This window comes from Rissa tridactyla, chromosome 1 (genome assembly GCF_028500815.1).
Source record: "Rissa tridactyla isolate bRisTri1 chromosome 1, bRisTri1.patW.cur.20221130, whole genome shotgun sequence".
Lineage (NCBI taxonomy): Eukaryota > Metazoa > Chordata > Aves > Charadriiformes > Laridae > Rissa > Rissa tridactyla.
In genome coordinates this window covers 89,790,009-89,809,944 of record NC_071466.1, presented here as the reverse complement: position 1 = coordinate 89,809,944, position 19,936 = coordinate 89,790,009, and the positions used below count along the sequence as shown (strand labels likewise).

Below are 19,936 nucleotides of genomic sequence, written 5' to 3'. Positions count from 1 at the left end.
AACCAATCGTGTCAAATACATGCATGTTCATCGGCAGTAGCTTTGCCTACTGGAAAATGTGATGGTTCTCGGATTTTGCCTGGCTGACTGCTTGGTTCAAAAAAACAGGTTTGGAGCAGACAACCATGTGATTGAAATGCGATGATGGAAATCTGTGAAACTGGTATGCCTGGTTTAACAATGCTTATAACCTCCTGCTTTCACAAATGCAACTGTTTCCATTGTTTCCTGATACAAGAGTTAGTAGTGAGTTCTGCTGGATATACCTAGAGCAAGTACATTGCCAGCATTCTTATTTTGAAGAAATGAATGTGAACGTGTGGTAAGAAACCTTACCAGTATGTATAATGATGTTGCCAATGACAAAAGGTAATTTGTCTTGCAACCCAGTAATGTTGCACATTGGTCTGGAAAATAAGTTTTCATACCTAATCTCTCATCCAGCCACACGGTGTTTTCAATTCTGTATAAAATATCTCACTTCTGGGAATAATAATAGATCCTTATGACCGATATACGCAAAGTATAGTGGGAACATGATGCAATACTTGGTTGTAGTTGCTTCGACATCCAGGCATACATAATTACTCTTTTATGAAAACAAACTGAAAATACTAGATTCTGTAGTTACTTAGGCATTTAAATTATGCATTGCAGTGTAAAATTATGGGAACAGTTTTTGTCACATTTGCAGCAGCCTTTAGAAAGGATTTAATCCTTGCCAGGAACTGTCAGGATCTGAAAAAAAAGCCCAAACAACTGTTGCTAATATTTTAACAATGAGATGATACATTTTGCATATTCTGAGGTAGTCTTGTTACTTTGACTGTATTTGGGAATATTTGTGGTATGAAGAAAACCCAGAAAAGTCTGCAAATGTCTAATTAAAGTAGGTAAAACCATTTCTAGTTGTCATCAACTGTATTATGCTTATACTTATAAATTAAATAATGTTTAAAATTACTCAAATTAAATGGTAAATAGTACATTACTGTAGCTCAAAAACGCATGTCCAGAATTTTATTCATTGCAATAGCCGCATTTAAGCCACTGGAAACTAGTAACTGACTTCATGCAGATACCTAAATTGGAGGCATCAGCCCAAATCTCTGTGTAAATTAATATTAACTAAGGCAATGTTGATAACCTTGGTCATTGTCAAGGGCCCAAATTTAGCAGTCTCACATTTTTATTTAGGAGATTACAATTGAGGTATTGGTATCATATTTTGATTTTTCGGTAGAGGAAATTGTCCAATGTAAAGGAGAAAGGGATGGGGTGCGTTTTGCGCTTTTAAGTGCTGAGAGTAAGTATGTCAAAGCTGTTGGGCTTTTTTTTTTTTTTTGGCTAGGTTTGAGGTCGTCTTCTGTGGCAGCGCTTAGGAGAGACCTGAAGATCATCTTACGCCTCAGCTTACCACAAACTGCAAACAGCAAAATGACAGTCAGGTAAAACCAAAACAGTCCTGCTTAGCTTTTTCCACGCTTGCTGACCTATGAAGGTCAAAAGTCCAAGGAGGGCAGATGGATGCATGAAGTTGTATTACTTCTGTGTATGAAGAACTTTCTACTCCAGTTTTTCCTTGCTGAAGCACGAGATGCGAGCAAGTATGTGCTTGGTGCAGCAGGAGACGTGTCCTATGAATAAAGGAGGGAGGGAATGTCTTTCCTTTGAGACTTGTGCCGCAGGAAGGGTATCTACCTTAGTGGAGTCAGTACGTAAAGGTTGGTTGCTTCACTACAAGCGCACAAGTAACAGGTTTTCAAACGGTGACTGGGGAGATGGGGCAAATGTACCGCATGTGTAAGCAGATGTGGTGGAATAGTATAAAGTTTGCCAAGCAGAGAGAGGTTGGGCCGTTGGGATGAAGGAGCGAACGGCAGCAGGTTGTAGCGTGGAATAAGCAGGCTGTGAGGGCGCAGTAGGGGGGCAGCTGAACTGAGTGGGAATCGCAGTGCGAAGTCTTTTGTGGAGCAGCGCGTGGAATTGCTGGTTCATTGTGTGAGGCTGTGAAAGGTGGGGAAGATGTTCATCTTGGGGGTGGCAGCTATAGAGGAGGGAGGTACGGCTCTTGTATAAATCAAGAATGGGGTGCAGGTGGTAATGAGAGACTGAAAATAGGCAGCAAAGGGGATGGGAACGGCAATAAACAGGGAGAGGATGGCAGCGTGTGGCCTGCTATTTAAAGCAGTGAGTGACAGAGAAGGTGACAGGGAGGTACGTAGCAGGTAGCGAATGGTTTGGGGGTGGCAGTGGCAAACTGATGGTCCACGTAGTTTAGTTCACCTCTTATAAAAAAGTCAAAGTTTGCTGGGCAAAGGTGAGATAGAGAAAACAAGGAGCTGATGCTTGTGCTAAGGCAAAGCCCTCTTTGTCCCACGCTAGGCTGCCATGTCCGCCCCCTGAGCTGCCTGCAGCTTGTTGCTACACCAAGCACTGGTGGCTGTGGCCCTGACCCGCGGGACTCTGGTGACCCGGTTCCCACGCCGGCTGGCCAGGCTGCCTGTGGGGAGCTGGGCAGGTGTCGCGGGAGGAGTTCAGCCAGCTCCTAGCAGGGTTTGCTATTGCCCGGGGTGGGCTGCAGCTCAACACCCCCAGGAGGCTGCTGCCCTAGAACACCGGGAGCTGCGGAAGCTTTGGGGCCATGGTTTGCAGCTGAGCTCCAGCACACAGACGCAGATGATGCTTGGTGCTGTTGCGTCCCCAAGGCCCCGGTAAGGGGCTCCTCTCACCGCGGCTGCCGGTGCGGGACGGCAGAGCCAGGGCCGGGCCGGCCCGGCACCTGGCTGACACAGGGAGGTGCCGATGGGACAGGGCAGGCCGCCGGGCGCGGGTTGGCGAGCGGAGCAGGGCCGGGCCAGGCCGAAGCGGGGGCGCGGCGGTGGCGGTTTGCCGCCCCGGGCAGCCGCCCCCCCTCCCTCTGCCGGGTCCCCGGGTGGCGGCGGAAGTGACGGCCGGCGCGGGGTGCCGGTGGTGGGGGAAGATGGCGCCTGCGGCCGTGCTAGGCAGCGCAGAAGGTAAACAAGTGTGAGCGGTGGGGGGCGGGCGGGAGCGGCAGAGACCCCGAGGGTGAGGCCAGGCCAGGTAGGGCCGGGAGCGCCGGTGCCCGGGAGTTGCGGCACAGGCACGGCGCGGCGGGGGGCGGCTCCCCACCTCCCCCTGAGCACGGACCGCGGGGAGGAGGGAGCCCAGGATCCCCCCTTCCTCCGCCTCCTCCTCCTGGCTTTGCCTCAGCCATTGCCCCTCTCTTCAGCCCCCCGGCGCCTCCCTCCGCCGCCGCCCCCGGCTTTATGTTACACAGAGGCCCCCCTCTCCGCCGGTCCAGCGGGAGAGCCGCGTCTTCAGCGCCGCCGCCGAGAGGTACGTGAAGCCGCCGCCGGGGTCCCCCGGGCCCTCCCGCCGCTGCCCGCCCCACCGAGGGCGGCCCGGGCCCCCTCCTGGCCTTCAGGCACCCTCCTCCCCCGGGTCTGCCGGCCGAGGCAGGCGGCGGCGGCGGCACGGGCGGCCGCCGGGGAAGGGGGCGGCGGGCATGGCCTGGCCGTGCCGGGCGGGCGCCGTTAAAACCTTGCGCGCCCGTGGAGCTGTGGATCGAGGGGCGGCCGCGGCAGGTCTCTAACTCAGAGACCGCCTGCCCTGTTCGTTGGGAAGCTCGGCCTGTGAGCTTTGGCTCGCAGCGGAGTGGTGCTAAACGTGTCAAGCAGACAAGCTGAAGTAGGTCATCTGAGTGCCTACCCCGAAAATGGCTATTTCGCGGTCAGTGACGTTGGAGGAGAAAAAAGTATCTGTGAACAGAACGAGTAGACTGCTGTTCAGGAGTGGTACTGGAGCTTAGACCTATTTGGTAAATACTTAAACGTCACTTACAAAATTAAAGGTTTCTTCTTTTTTTTTTTTTTATTTCCCCCTTTAGAAGAAGAATAGGGGAACCATAAAGCTGTTACTGGATAAAAGGGCAGAACTATTGAAGTCTGGCTTCCTGTTGACTTCTTTATTGTCTATACTCGTTCCTAAGAAAATAGCCCAGCTCTTTCACCACCATTGCCCCACTTCGCACTCAACTCCCCTCAGTATACCACCATGTGCCAACATCCTTTCTGTCTTTTTCCTTCCAACACCTAACTAATGTGTTTAATTTCTACCACATGTCCTATAAACTTTCCCAGTGTCACTCATCTCCTTTCACTTTCCTTAATTATACCCTGTGGCTGGTTTGGATTTACACGTGTTGATTTGCCTTTCAGCAAGCAAAGCAGAACAGATAACTGTTGAGCTCACACTGGAGACACTGGTTCTTTTTTATTTATCTAGCTGCCAATTTGGGGGAAATTTGTAAAAATTTAATATGTTTGAGATTTCTGTCCTTGACAAATTAGATTGACATTTGGTATTGAGGTCAAAAGCTGCGTGTCTTGAACAAAAGGCAAAATCTCAATCTCATTTTCTCAGAAGATGCTAAAAGTATTAACTAAGTTAGCAAAAAATATATAGAATAAAAAGTAAGAGGTAGTTCACCTATCTTAATTTATATTAAAATTATTTTTACTAATATAGTTTAGGTACTACTTGTAGCTCATTACCTTCTTATTATGCTAAATGTTTATGTGCTGAGTCCAAACACTTTGATATAAAGAAGTAGGGTTATATTTTTGCTACTAAGAAATACTTAATTTGCTACTTTTCTGTATAAAATACATTGTGATTTTCTCAATAAATATCTTCACAATGAGAAAATAATTCTTTATTTATAATTTGTTCTTACATTTTTAATAATTAATCATTATAGAAGCCACAAACGTATATAATAAGGAATGTTGGCACTAGGGATAGAGCAGTTCTGTCTGCTTTGAGAGCAGTGGCAAATCTGTAGTTTTCAACACTGCAATCATCTAAGAGGTATTAGTGATACAAGTTTTTCTAGTTAAAGACTCATTCTTATGGATGTATTAAAAATATTTTATACTGGGCATCTGTTCTGTTATCAGCAAATATAATTGGAAGAGCATTGAGCTGAGCTTGCTCTATGTTCAGGAGCATGTTTTGCTACAGTTGTAGTGACGCAATGATCTTCTAGCCAAATGTTTTAAACTACCTTAACGTCTGGAGTACAGTTACATCATCCACATAATGGGCTAATACAATGCGAAACTAATGTATATCTCGTTGATGTTAATTCATGAGACAGAAGCTGAGTTTAGATTCAGTTAGGTGAAGGTAAACTGGTCAAGTAACTACAGCTGATGCATAAGCCTGGTAGTCTTGAAATGTTTGTCAAGCATGTACTTTTGTCAGAATCCTTTAGATAGTCATCCTAAAGCTTATTTAAGGGCTGATCTGGGGAATATATTTTATTCTCTGGTGGCTAGTGGTGTACAAGGGAAGTTTCTGGCATATAATCAGTTAGTACTCATCTAAATTCAACATATGTGAAAACTATACTCTTCAACAGTATTTTGAAACAAAATGGTTCTGATCTTTGTGTGTGTGTGTGCTTGTAACATTTGGATCATTTTGTGCAGAAAGACTGAATTTGCTTATAATACAAGCTTTTAGGAACAGAGAGTAACATGAGTTGAGAACCCTATCCATTATAAATACGTCCATGTGAGAGTATCTACTTGAGTTAGAGGTTTCTCAAAAAGAAAATGGAACTAAATACTCTCCCTAGTACTGTACTCCCTGAAGATAGCTAAAAACTACTCAGCAGGGTTCTACCTTACTTACAGGGTGACGTATAACCATACTGAGCTGAGACACAATCCATACTGAGTTTTAGTATGTTTGGTTATAGCTAGTTCTGATAATGCTTCTAGAATAACCATAATGACCCCAGAGACAACTGATGTGTTATAGAAGTGCCACTGTTATGAACTGATGCAGGTTGCTCAGAGATAGCAACATGGGTAGAGATTGTAAGAGGATCTGCCATGGTCAGATGCGTGCCCCTAAGAAATTCTTCATGCAGTGTGGACACTTTTCATGAGTATTCAAGTTTTAATTTGTAGAGTTCTGACAGTCTGCTTCCTCTGACTGACAGCGACTGGTAAACTCCTAACTTCTTGCTTGTAAAGTAATCCAGTGTTTTTGGAATTCTCAGCAAGGATTGGGTGAAGTCTTTAGTGTGAACCTACTGATATGTTTAAGATAATTTGTTTCCCCAACTTAGTATATTAATTATAAAGGATTTTAGATAAAACACATTGTAACTTGCTGTGTTTCTTTGTTTCCTACATTTGCAATTGTTGTAGCAATGGAATGTTTCCATATCCGCTGGTTATTGGTCTATCTCACTTTTACACCATTCCTTCTGTTGCTGATAGTGGGAATTATGGTAAGAACTGGTGGTTCAGACAAGGTTTTAGTTAATGGTTTTAGTATCAAACCATGTAACAAAGATTTAATTTGGGGAATGAGTTATTTAGACTGTATAAGTGTATTTTTATTCACTCAGTGCATTCTCACTCATTGCAGCACGCTGCGTTCAAAGGCCCGGTTTTCAGTGACGCATATGTGCAGTTGAGAATGTTTTACTTGTATGTGTAAATGCCTGTGTGTATTGTATTTTTGTATGTGTATATAACATTTGAATATGGAGAAATGTCCTATTTGTGCAGGAAAGTGTTTTAACAAAATTCGGGTCAAAGAGTTCTGCTCAAAGCCGTCTTTGCTATCCAGCTCACTAAATAAAGCATATGTAATGGCTTTAAAATTTAAATGCACATATTTAAATGCATGTGTTTGATGGATGAAAGGAATGGGATAGATGGAACAGATTATTGGATTTCAAGCTCTATTTTAGTACTTTTTGTAACCAAAGTATGGTTCTGTATGTCTGGTGATACCTTTTTGTGTAACTCCTAGATACAGTGTTTTATTATGTGAAAATTTGTTGTTCAGCTGTGTTCACATAGGTGCATTTTCAGAATTTCTGTGAGGTAGGCAGAATGAACAAGTACTTCAAAATCTGTAAACAAAGGAACTTGCTAGTTCTGTCTCAGCATATCAAATGAGTTATTAAGGAACAGCAGTAAAGCAGAAATTTGCCTTTTAGCTGGTGTGCTATAGTCGGTATTGTCAGTTGCTTTCCTAGAACAATACATTTCTATGCCTAGAAAGTGCATATAAGTTTACATATTACATAAACACAGTTATTTAAAGGGCACTTTTTCAGCAAGTACTGCTTTTGGATAGATTTTTAAATCAAGCAGGATGTGAGCCAAAGGTGGATATTCCATAACTTCCTTCTCAATAGCCTGTGCAATTAGACTCCATTTCTTCTGTTTGTGACTAAGAGCGTCAGACACCCTGAGGAAAGAAGGTTCTCCTTGTTTAGCAAGAAAAAGCAGTCTGGAACAGGGTTTTCAGACTTTTATTACAGCTGCAGAATAAAGATGAGAAATCAGTGTTCCAAGTAAGTGCTTTTACAGTCATGGCAGAGTAGAGTCTGTAATGCATTATGTGCTAAAAGAGGAAGAAATGTCAGGGAAAGCTAATAAGGTTAAGCGTATTTCTCTTTTGGCTTTTCAGCAGAGAATCTTACTTCCTGTGCTGCATTATACTGATCGGCTCTAGTATGTGCAGAACAATGCAGAACGTCAACTTAGATTATTTTTTTTCTTTCCCCTTTATTGTTTATACATTGGAATTTTTTGTTCCAGTTTTCTTACAGACCACTGTATGCTACATGTCTTCCTTAGGATTAAGTGTGCTATTGTGATTTGCATGGATGAAGAAAATCTAACTCTAAATTTTGCATTTTTATTGAAAATGTGAAAAAAAATGGTTATGTTATTGTCCTCCGGGAAATAAGCTGCAGCGTTCAAATAGTGCATAGAATTACATCTAAGATTGCAAGTCTGTGTGTGGGAGGAATGGCATAGCTATGCTTTAGAAAAATTACTTCATTTGAGAGTATTTCGTATTGCTTTTTTAATATTTGAACTACCACATCGCTATTTGCTTTTGACTAAAGCTACTAGCTACAGAAACGAAGATTTTTACCAGTTGATCATAATATGCATTTAACTATCTAGTTTCCTAGTCTCTGTGCTGTTTTAACTCCCTTGTGTATTTGCGCTGGCCAATACATTTTTGTGTTGTAAAGAAAAATATATTTGCTGATATTGTGTATGGCTTTATGCCAAAAAAGGGTATTTACTCCTTTTATTTAATGCAGGAAGACAAGTAGTTTTTCACTTTTCACTCATAGAATTCTGAAGCTTCTTTAGATGGTGCTATGGAGAAGTCTTAGTGGTTTTGTCTCTACTTAAATAATCCATTAAATGCTGCCATGTTTGAGAGGAAGAATATTTTGAGATTGAAAACTGTAGATTTACTAAAAATAATATAAACAGGGATGTGAAATGAACAATTAAGTGACTTAAACCCCCACATTTTAAAATATTCTGAAGTAATAATTTCGTAGCGTTGACCACTTTGTTACCATTGTAGAGTTTTGTGGCTGACTTCCGGTTTTAATATATTTTTACAGAATAGCCAGTTTTAGGAAGATGTGAAAATTAGAACCCTAAAAGGAGTTTCCTAAGTGCAGGGGGTTTTAAAGTGTATTTTGGTGTTTCCTAGCACCTTATTTTTTCATAGATTTAAAATTTGAAGGGTAGTAGCTTATATCTGATTTGAGTGTGTGTGTCTTATTGCTCTTTAATCAGAATTAAAATTATGGTCATAAAGAAAATAATCATTGCAGTATCCATGGAAAAGCAACACGATCACAGAATTATAGACTGGTTGAGGTTGGAAGGGACCTCTGGAGGTCACGTGGTCCACCCCCCTGGCTCAGCAGGTTGCCCAACATCCTCACTGGTGCTGGTTTCTTGGTTTTGTGTATTATTTATTTGTTTTGATCCTTAAAAGGAACACTGGAGGTGCTTCTCTGGATTTGGTGCATTTACCCTGTACCATTTGTCTCTGCTTGTCTTCACTTGCCAACTTTTCCTTTTACTTCTTTGAAAGAGGCCTTCTAAAGCCATTCTATGTAAAAGTTAATTTCTTTCCTTTTGTTTGCAGAGTGCCTATAATGTAATTATCTTTCTCAAGTTAAGGGGAAAGACCCTGTTATGTGTTTGGAGCTTACTGGTATGGTTCTTCTATGGTGTTCACGTACGCAGTAACATATGTACTGTTTTGAAGAAACCCCTTCTGTGAGATTGCTGCCTGCGTGAGCCTGTGATGGGACATCCCATTATTTTCAGATTAATATATATTGCTTCAGTCACCTGCTTCATTTCTGACTGACTTCTCCCCCCCCACCCCCCCAATATATTGTTGTGTTACTCTGTTTATTTCTCACATTTGTAAATTCCAACTGCCCTGCCCAGTCTTTTCCATTGATCTTGGAACTGAAGCTGAGCCATATGTCTTTGTTGGTCTCCTAACGAAATGTGATTTACACAATTGTACTGGCTGAGAATCCCGGTAACCTTTGAACTTCTTTGCCAATTTCAAACAGAATTGAGACATAGTTATTTCAAGTTGCTGTATAGTTTATGAAAACGGGTGGCCCATTTAAAGGCAAGTGACCATTAAATCTCTTAAACAGGAAAGACCGAAGTATGAGCTCAACTATTATTAAACATCAGAGAACTGGAGGTGGGGGAGGGAGGTCTTACAAGTGCTCTAGTGAAAGAAAAAAGCTGATATTGGTGTTTACCTTGTATTTGATATCAGAAATCCAATAAGAAACCAAAATCCTGAAAAGTGAGGCCTTATTTTGAGGTGCTAAGAATTAGTAAAGTAATTCTTTCCTTGTATGTTTTTATGCAAGAATTGGCAACAGCTAAGAAAAACATTTGATGGTAATTTTTTTCTGGTACGCGTGTGCTGTTTTCAGAAATAAGGGACTCACAATAAGAAGCTCCAGAGCAGTTTGCATTTTCTCTCCAGTGACTCTGAGTGGAGTGTGCTCTCATCAATACTGGCAAGAAAGTGATTGCGTTGTCAGCTTTGTTCTCTTGCTGCTGTTCTTACTTTCAGGAATTTTAATTTTGTCATAAAACCTTAATTTTCATGTATACTCCTGGCATTGACTCTATTGTGCACAAAACCTGTCAGCAGGCTTTAACAGCGTGGGAGCAGTGCTAATTCCATGGGGTGTGGCTACAAACACCCACTCACCATTGTATTTTTGCAGAGACAAAGAGTATCTCCAGTTTTGTTTTCCAGGATGTGTGCTGATGAATTAAGGAGAGGAGATGATTATCTGTTGATGGAGTCTAATAAAATACATTCCAGTTAAAATGTCAGCAGCCAGGATGTGGTGCTTGAGGAAGTGGGAATAGCATGATAACTGCTCTTGGAGGTTGTGAAACCTGGGCCAATCTAGAGTCACTTCTGAGTCCATATACTGCTGTAAAGTTCTGTAACCTTGACAGTTATCAGTTTTTAAATGTGTTGATGTTGGTGTTACTTAGCTTTTCATGTAGGTTACCAGTACCAAAACATTATTAACTTTAATTGTTATACAAAATTCAGGTTTAAATGCACAAATAACTGAGTGAATGTTGCAGTGTAATTTAAGGTGGCATAAAGTGAAACAAAAATGGCTGAACCAATTCTCGTAGCTGGTTAATGCCAAAGCAGGAAGATGTTACTCTTCTTCCCCGTTCCTGCTCATGTGTGATGTCCTGCCCTCTGCATCATATTGGTTCTTGTGCCATGCCCCCTGCTGTGTCAAGTCAGAAGCAAGCTCACTGATAAGCAGAAAGCTCTCTGGTTTTGAGGTTTTGTGTGTGGTGGTGGGGTGTTGTTTGCATCACGCGTCATTGTATGTGTCCTGTTCCCCCCACCTTGGTTTAGTTTTCTGTCAGGTTTGTGAGTTGAATTGGTTTTCTAGAGCAGTCAAATGAGCCCCAGAAATGGCTCAAAGTAGGGAGCGGGAGCTCAGACCCCAGAATGACAAAGAAGGAGAATGGAGTGCACCATTGCCCTTTGATTAGTTATAAATTGTTAGATTGATTCAAGCTGCCTCATGCAGCTTCACCCTACCTGAACCCAAGGAAGTTGAGCAAGATTGTGACAAATTCCTGGATTTTTAAATAGCTTTGATAGATATTTTTATTGAGTGTTTATCTTCCTTAACTTTAACAGGGTAGGATCCTGTTAGTCTTTAATTTATTTTTGGCTTATTTACAGCTTGACTATAGGCTGCACGTAAGTAACACTATGCATCTGCAAATGTTCACATGCTTAATAAGCAATTAAGCTTCATTAAACCCAGTATACAGAATATTATTTATTGTGTCTTAATCTTGTTGGTGCTTCCTATTGCCTTAGTATATTGCATTTTATGAATCTCATCACCTAATTAATTCCTATAGTAAGAAACAAGGGGGGGGGAAAAAGGGACTGTGTTGTCACAGGAGAAGTGAGACACACAAACTTAAATAGTATCTCTGAAAATGTTCAGTTTCCTAGAAATAGCTTTTGAGTAAATTGACGTATATCTTTAAAGGGACTAAATTTTTTTTTTTTAGGTTATACCTTGTACAAATCTACTGGAGCTTGTTTCTGAAGTTAAGGAAGTTCTGCTTCCTTTCTGAAACCTTTGATATTCGAGAGTGGGGGTTTTATTGCTCCCCTGAGATAAAATCTTTAGAAAGATTGAAGGAGGATAGGAAGAAAACCACGGCAACCTCTTTAACTTTGCATATTCATTACCTGACCAGTAAGTAGCTTGGAGTGAGGAATCACTTTGGCAGTACTGCATAGTTATTCTTGTTCATTACCCTCTCTTTAAAATGAGAATATTTTGGGGGGAGAAATATTTAAAGTTTGTGTTTTAAATTGTTTCTTAAGTTGATTTTTCAGCTGAAGAGAAAACAAAAAGGATGGTGAAGACTTTTAAGTCTTAATAAAAGCAATCCCAGGACTTACCTGGTCAGGAAGGGCTTGTGATATGTTATTAGAAACAGCAATTTATTTTTATTTATTTTTTTTTTTCTTCCCCCCCAGGTGATTCATGGCAGGGGACGTGGAAGGGTTTAGCTCCTCCATCCATGACACCAGTGTCTCTGCTGGATTCAGAGCGCTGTATGAGGAGGGATTGCTTCTTGATGTCACACTTGTCATTGAAGACCACCAATTTCAGGCCCATAAAGCACTGCTTGCCACCCAGAGTGATTACTTCAGGATTATGTTCACAGCTGATATGCGAGAACGAGACCAGGACAAAATCCATTTGAAAGGTCTGACAGCTACAGGCTTCAGTCATGTCCTCCAATTCATGTACTATGGAACTATTGAACTGAGTATGAACACTGTTCATGAAATCCTCCAGGCTGCCATGTATGTCCAGCTTATAGAGGTGGTAAAATTTTGCTGCTCTTTTCTCTTAGCTAAAATCTGCTTAGAAAACTGTGCAGAAATCATGAGACTTCTGGATGATTTTGGTGTAAACATCGAAGGAGTCAGGGAAAAATTGGACTCCTTTCTGCTAGAGAATTTTGTCCCACTCATGTCCAGACCTGACTTCCTTTCATATCTGAGCTTTGAGAAGCTCATGTCTTACTTGGATAATGATCATCTGAGCAGGTTTCCAGAGATAGAGCTGTATGAAGCTGTTCAGGCCTGGCTGCGCCATGATAGAAGACGCTGGAGGCATACGGACACCATCATTCAGAACATCAGGTTTTGTTTGATGACACCATCCAGTGTTTTTGAGAAGGTTGGTGCATTTGAAAACCAATAGACAGGATTCATCATTTAGCTAGGGCAGCATGTCATTAAATAGGTAAGATTCCCAAACCTATTAGGAGGAACAAAAAGATAGCATTTATTTTTCTAATAAACCCATAAAAGACAAACATATAAAAGTATTGTCATCTGATTATTAGACAATAGTATGTACAATGACTGGAGAACAGGTAGGTTTATAATACGTGTTTTTAAGTGACTTCATATGAAAGGACGTTTTAAAATAAGGTCACTTGTATCAAGTTTTATTTCAGTTGTTCTTACTGTTTTACACAAGTTGCTTCTTGCTTTCCAGAAATTTAAGAGGTGCATACAGTATGCAGTGCATATGTCACGATAATTGTTACAGATATAATCAAAATATAGTGACTGTAGATTTTACGTGTTTTAAGTACTGATTTTTTTATTTACATATGGAAACTAGCATCTGCTGTTAAATCTGCAGGGTGTTCTTGTTGTATCTTTAGTGCTTGTGCTGTTACATGGCAGTTGTAAGTAAGTCCTGATCCTGCAAAGTTACACATAAATTTGCTTCTACACAAGGCACATAATACTATCAAAGGCTATTGACGATGTGAAATGTAATAATTTACTTTAAATATCAGGGGAATCTTTGTGATCTAAAATTCAACTGATCATTGTATGTATTAAGAGGCTAAAAGAGTACTCGGTTTTTCTACTGTTCCATTGAAGAATAGACAAAAAACGTTGTTTTCTAGTTCTTGAGAACCTCTGAATATTTGTCAACAGTAGAGAAGTACAAAACTTTGTAAGCAGCACTCTCTCAGGCTAGTAACGATAAGGGTATTTAAATTAGGAATTACTGAAACTGTGCTGTTTTGCTTTAACAATGTTAATTTTGTGTGATAAGATACAACTTTAACTTGTGTATTTTTCACCTGTCAGTGAATTAATAGGATTTAAGACCCTGTGTTTTTGTTGGGCTTCTTACAAATTAATTTCCTATATATTTTTACTTTAGTATCTAGTGAATATGCAGGTAAAGTTGTGTTGTTCCTGGTCATTTTAAGGGCTACTGGATCATTTAAGCAGTCATGCTTAAACTTATTTGTATTTTAAATCATATAAGCTGTTAATTACTTCAGAGACTAGTGAGTTTTTATATTTTGGTTTTGTGTGTGTGAATTGAGTAGAGGATGTAATAATACATAAAATATATTTATGATCCTGTATTAGCCTATAGACATAAACAAAATAAATACCTAGACATATTTTAGAACAGTAATGTAATGTTTATATTGGGTTAAAACATTTCCAGCTAGTAAGAGCTGAGCTCTGCAAGATACTGTGTAGTGTCTTGTTTCTAATAATGCTTTTGCCTTATTGTTACATCATTTAAACCCTTCAGTAGGAAAACGAATAGAATTCACAGAGTATTCTTAAGGTCAGTCTAATAGGGTAAGACTCGTCTGAAAGACTGCTTCAGCTCTTTGAGTTTTTGGGACAGGATTTCAAGCATCAAGCTGTCTTCAGTTAAATTTCTGTAAGTGAAAAGTATATGTTGGTCTTCAGCATTATATTTAGGTGTAACTTCTGGATCTGATTTTGGTATTAGTGGTATAAATCCTGCATACAGTGCTTCTCATGTTTTATCTTGACAGCTACCAAGTGGCCAGATAGGTACAACTTAAGGAGAGAAGTAATTTTTAGCATCCCAGTTAGTATACCCATGTATAAAAGCTTTATCTGTGAATACCCTTTCCATTAATTGTATGTGGGAGCAGAGAGAAGCCAGTGAAGATTCTGGAGTGGGACAACTCAGCAGACGGAAGCACAGCTAAATAAGCCTGTCATTTGTTGCTGCAGCTAGAAATATATTTGTGTTTTGCCCTGGCTAGAGAGCATTGAGTAATCCAGCATGACAAGTGACAAAGGACAACTCCAGTTGGAGCTAACATCAAAATATAGACCACACTTCTTTTTTTCCTTTTTTTAAATAAAAGAGCATGTCTGTTAACTGTTCTAGAAGTAACCTGAGGAGAGTTCCCTTTTGTGTGTAGAAGGGGGAAGATATTGGTAAAACTGCTTTTTTTGGTGATCCACAAACAAATTCACCCTTTTCCTGAAGCCAGCACAGACGAAACGCCTGCGTGAATGTATCAAATACAAACTGAGGTTGACTCTTATGGTCCAGCGAGCTCTGTATTCGCTGTACACTGGCTGGCTTGTCATATGTACTCTTATGTAATCTTGCTAATATGCATTTCTAAGATGCCTGTCATTGTAGTATATAAATAACTTATATAACTTAACTTTGCAAGTCACAGTAAGGATACTTTTGGCCTCTTAAGCCATTCTATTTCTTACATCATTTTTTGGAAGAGATGTACATTTTTAGTGGGATGGCTTGTCCTTTTAAGAAGGAATTGATGAGTGACTAGATTTATACCTTGAGGCTGATGTGCATTTGCAGTGAAGGTGCAGCCTGTTTGCTTACTCTAAACTATCCTGGAAGAACTGCTTCTGAAGTATGAATAGATACTCCTTTTGTTCCTCAGTCCTTAAAATAGATGCAGATGTATCAGGAAAAATGCAAAGATAGCTGAAGTAAAGATCTGGGGAATGGTTAGGAAATAAAGGCAAAGTGTATGGGGAGAAGCACAAGTTCCATTATCCGTGTTACATTTTTCTTTGTTTGAAACATATCTGTGGCTCTCTAAGTCTTGAGGAAGGTTGGAGTTAAAAGTTAGAGGGCATTTCTCCTAGATGATTGAGTTCATATCTGTGTTATTGGAGGCAACCATGTCATGATTTCCCTTCGTATACTGTTTAAGCTCCATTTATTTTCTGTGTATGGCTCAGATTGAAATGTTGTTTCAAAACCTCTGTCCTTAAAATCAAAAGGGTTTTTTGATGTCCACTCTGGAGGGTTTGTTATGACTAGCCCATGCTGATTTATAAATTCCCAGTTTAAAGCAGAAGCTTCCTAATCACTAGGTGAATGAGCTTCTGCTTTAGAGGTAGGATGAATAGCACATTATCTTTCAGTATGTGCTTTCCTGTGCCTAGAAAATAGTAACTTTTGAGATGATGCCATTGTAATTTTATGTCATTGTGACTTTACCTTTGATAAATGTGTTGAATTTCTTTTTTTTTTTTTCTCATTTACCTCCATGTCTAGTAATTCATATGTATCTACTTCTACAACTTCGTATGCTGAAGCTTATAAGAAGTGTCTAGTGGATGAGGTTAGTGGGCCCCTCTTATCTTAAATAGGTGCTGCACTTGATATTTTTATGTCTAAAGGTTATTGCTGACTCGGATAGATTTGTTAGCAGTATTTGTTATGTGCTGAGCATCTCAATCCTGGCATATAGATTCTTGGCTCCACTTCAATTTGAGATATTAGATTTGAGTTAGATTCCAGCTTGATCGTGATAATTTCTCTTGCCAGTTTATAAAAAGGAAGAGCAAAATGCTCAATTTGAGGGCATTGTCCTTGTTGCACAGAGGCTATGTCATCTTGTCTTTCTATGGTTAGGCTGAAAAACAGTAAGTGATTTGTAGCACTTGTAGAATAGCCCTTCAAAGCCAGATACTGGTACTGACCAGTTTTTGTACTGGCCATGGGACGTAACTAAGTAATGACCCATGCTAGAAAAAGGGAAAGTTAAGTACAACAGCTTCTCCAATGCTATGTATACTAGTGTTTGGTTGCAAAGTAATTTTTGTTGCTGCTGTTTTAGAGACATACCTGTGTCTTTTTCTATTTGACTGAATTTTAATTTGGAATAAGTGTGTTAACATTTTGATAATGTTTGTTGACAGGATTTACTTTTTCATAGAATATACATGGGAAATTCTGAAACTTGCATAGCTGCTGCAGCTAGAAAAACATGCATTGCAATAGAGCAAAAAAAATAGGCAATAATTAATAGCTGCATTAATTTGGAAAGCCAGCAGTTTTTACTGAGTGTTTAACGGATTCAAAATGAAGAAAAGAAAATGTATTCAAACTCCAAACTATGGCAGGAGGGATGGTGGTGATTTTGGTAAGGTTTTGATGGTTTTGGTATTGACTACCTAAGGGGTGAGTAGAGGTGTGGATGTTTTCAATTATTTTCTTCATTTTTTTTTTTTAATTGAATGAAACATTTGATTTTGTTTATGCTGTACCCTGTCTGTGTAGCTAAAAGTCGGACTGTGAACCACTGTAGCTGGTAGATGATGCAATGAGATAGTTCTCATAAGCGTTCTTCAGGGAGCGCTTACATTAGTGCTGTGTCGTCCCAGCAGAACCTCTGTAAGAAGATTTTGTCCAGAAAACTGAAGAGAAAGAATTGGAAAGAACATAAAAAATCACACGAGCAAATCTTTAGCGCTTGGGTTAAATTCCTTTTTTACAATAAGACTGGGGTTGGTAAGAAAGTCCAACTTAAAGTTTTCTTTGAGACCCTTCAGCAAGATAACAGGATAGTCTTTCTTTAAACTTTGAAAATGCTGTGAAGCATTTATATTTTTTTTTTATCAGTTCAGAGTTGATGTACTCTTAAGAATGCATTTTTTTTTTTTTACTTCATCATGGTTAGTGTACATTTCCATCTGGTTTAGATGCTTTGCAGAAACTTGCGAACATTCTGTCTAATTGAGTATGTTGATAATTAGGTGCATGTTCCTTCTAGAGCTTCTCCATTTGACCTTAACAGGAAAATCTGCCTGTTAGTAAGCTCTTGGATATTTGTTGATCAACTACTCGTTGCTGCTTATGGGTAATGGCAGAAGCCAGCCTACTTTTGAATGCTGAGGGATTTCCTTCAGCATATTTCGTGTACCAGACAGCAATTCCCACAAAAGGCTTGCTGAAGGCCACGTTCTTCAATCTACTAAAACTGAAATATATGCACAAGTTACAGTTGTGTTTTAATACCTAAACACCTGAATTTTAAGGCTTCTCTATTTTGATTATACACACAAGTAATTAACAATACTGTAAAATTATTCAGAAGTGTAGGTGTTTGGAGGGTTTCCTTACTATGGGCTGAATAGGACTCGCAAATAATTCTGGAAGACTTGAATGTGAAGGTGGGCAAACTAACCTACATTTGCCTTGTCTTCATTTGCATCAAGCAAGCATAAGCAGTCTCTACTTTCAGATAGGCATATCCTGACACTCATCTTAAAGCATCATTTGAGCATCAGAAGTATCGCTCCTGTATGGCAGAGGTTACGCTGGTGCAAGGTGGAAGGCTAGAAATGCTGATATTTTTCTCAACAGCAAAGTCTAGGAAGCCTCCAATTACCTCTTCTTACCAGAATTTAGATAGTCTACCACTCTGTTTTGTTTTGTCGTGGTTTTTTTCTTTTTTTTTTTTCTGAATATTGTCAGAAATCCTAGTGCTTATATATTTTTATTTTCATCTCTTCAAGATTGTGCTTGTTAGATAGCTTCCTCATGAACTTCAGTCTGAAAGAGTTCTTTATAACTGGTAGTTGCATTTGCTTCTTGATGTCTTTCTGGCTTAAGGTAAGAGATTGAGGCTTTGCTTTGATGTTAGTGCCTTTGTCTAGATCAGTAGTAGTAAAATACTAATAGATTGATTCCCTGGTCTTGATAGTCTGTCTCTGGAATTAGAGATACTCCTTGTTTCTTTTTGCATGCTCTCTTGGGGTGAGATTTAGGCTATGTGAAGGAGTGGAGTGGTGAGGATGTATGAGGCTTATTTTAATTCCACTTTCTGGCTGGCATTTCAATTTCTAGATCTAAAGACAGAGTTGTAAATGTTGAGGGGGAAAGAAAAAATGTTTTCCATCTCTGCCAGGCTTTGCTGGCATGCTTCACGTTGTAAGCGTGTTAATCCTGTTGTCTTCCATAATCATCCAATAAAACTTGAAATGCATATAGGTGGAACAAAAATCATTTATCTTTTTGTTTAATTCCAAAAATGATAGCTCCAGTTTGGGAATGGGTGAAATAGTTGTGCTGTTTCAAAATTTGAAAGTTACTTTCAAGGATAAAGTAACCCGCCCACTATTCTTGGTTATTTGAACTTCCTGTTTCATTTTTTGTAACCTTTAAGGCTTTCTATATTTTAACATTTTTCTGTGCTGTGGTTCTCCCCCCTCCAGCATATTTTCTGGAACTTATGTTCAATCTTTTCAGTCAGGCAAGGAATATGATTTATTCTAACAAATGCCATATCAGCAGATCTCCTGTGTTTGTATGATATATTCTTTACTTGCCATAAGAAAATAGATCTGTTATGTCCTGGAAGAGTTGGGCTTACTGTGATTGTTTTATAAGCACTATACCTAAGTAAACCCTTTTGCTCCATCATCACCCCTGGTAAAAACAGTAAAAAGAAGTTGGATATTGCCTCAAGAATAATATATGCAATTTGCCTGTGGCCGTCCTCTTTTTCCAAGCAAAGATAAGTTGAATTTGTCAAAATAAAGTGGGGGAAAGAACAAGTGTAAATAAAAACATCAGATCGCTATAACTCTAGAGCTACACAGTGCTTTACAATGAATGATAGGTTAGTATTCAGGGAAAATCTGGTGTGTGAAACAATCTCAAAATCTGTGCAAATTGTGTCCAATAATAACAGTTCAAAAGACTTTTTAAAATGTTTATCTGACAGCAAAATGTCTTAATTACCCTCTCTTAATAAGGAAGAGAAATGAATAACAGAAAGCTAACAAAATTTGAATAGTACAAGTTTATGGAACAACAGCTACTTTATTCACAAGGTATAAAGAACATTCATTTCCAAATTGCTTTTCATATACATGAAAACTCACACCACGTCCCCTTAGGTAAGTGTATATAGGAGGAGGTGGAGGAACAGATACTGAAAAATAGCATCTTCTGATGTTATCTTGTGGTCACTTTGAAATTTCAGAGCGGCCTGATGTTTTTTCAGAGATGGTGGAACTAAAGGCATTCAGAGTGTTTGAAAGCAATCCAGTTTTATGTGAAAGAAATTGGGACTTAGAATCAAATCTGATAGAGGATTTATGGATTTGGCAATATCTAGCAGGTTTTTATTTGTTTTTGAAGTGTAATTCAGAATGCTGTGTTAGACCAGACTGTACAGGAAGAGTGAAGCCTCTTTGAAGAGAATCACATGATGACCCAAGGGATGCCCAGACTTAGATGATTTAAAATGTTCAAGACAGCGATGTGTTTTGGAATTGTATCAGGACCAGTCTCAGGAATTTAAATTGGCTTAGAGAGTAGGAATCTTCCCCCCCTCCCCAACTCCAGTAA

At 39.6% G+C, this 19,936-nt stretch overlaps 1 protein-coding gene across 13 annotated transcripts in view; it reads left to right on the top strand.

Moving 5' to 3' along the window:
* Nucleotides 1–19,936, top strand: part of KLHL15 (kelch like family member 15) — a 31,817-nt gene that overhangs the window by 1,189 nt on the left and 10,692 nt on the right. For 5 of the 13 annotated variants that reach the window (XM_054224654.1, XM_054224645.1, XM_054224662.1 and 2 more), the window contains exons 2-3: nt 1,352–1,448; nt 11,968–12,679. In XM_054224654.1, coding sequence (XP_054080629.1) covers nt 11,975–12,679 — 705 coding nt within the window. In that variant the 5' untranslated portion in view covers nt 1,352–1,448; nt 11,968–11,974. Of the gene's footprint in view, nt 1–18; nt 164–1,351; nt 1,449–2,896; nt 3,018–3,253; nt 3,361–3,529; nt 3,842–11,489; nt 11,681–11,967; nt 12,680–19,936 lie in introns of those variants that run through there. The other 8 variants (XM_054224624.1, XM_054224589.1, XM_054224606.1 and 5 more) reach the window with 8 other exon arrangements.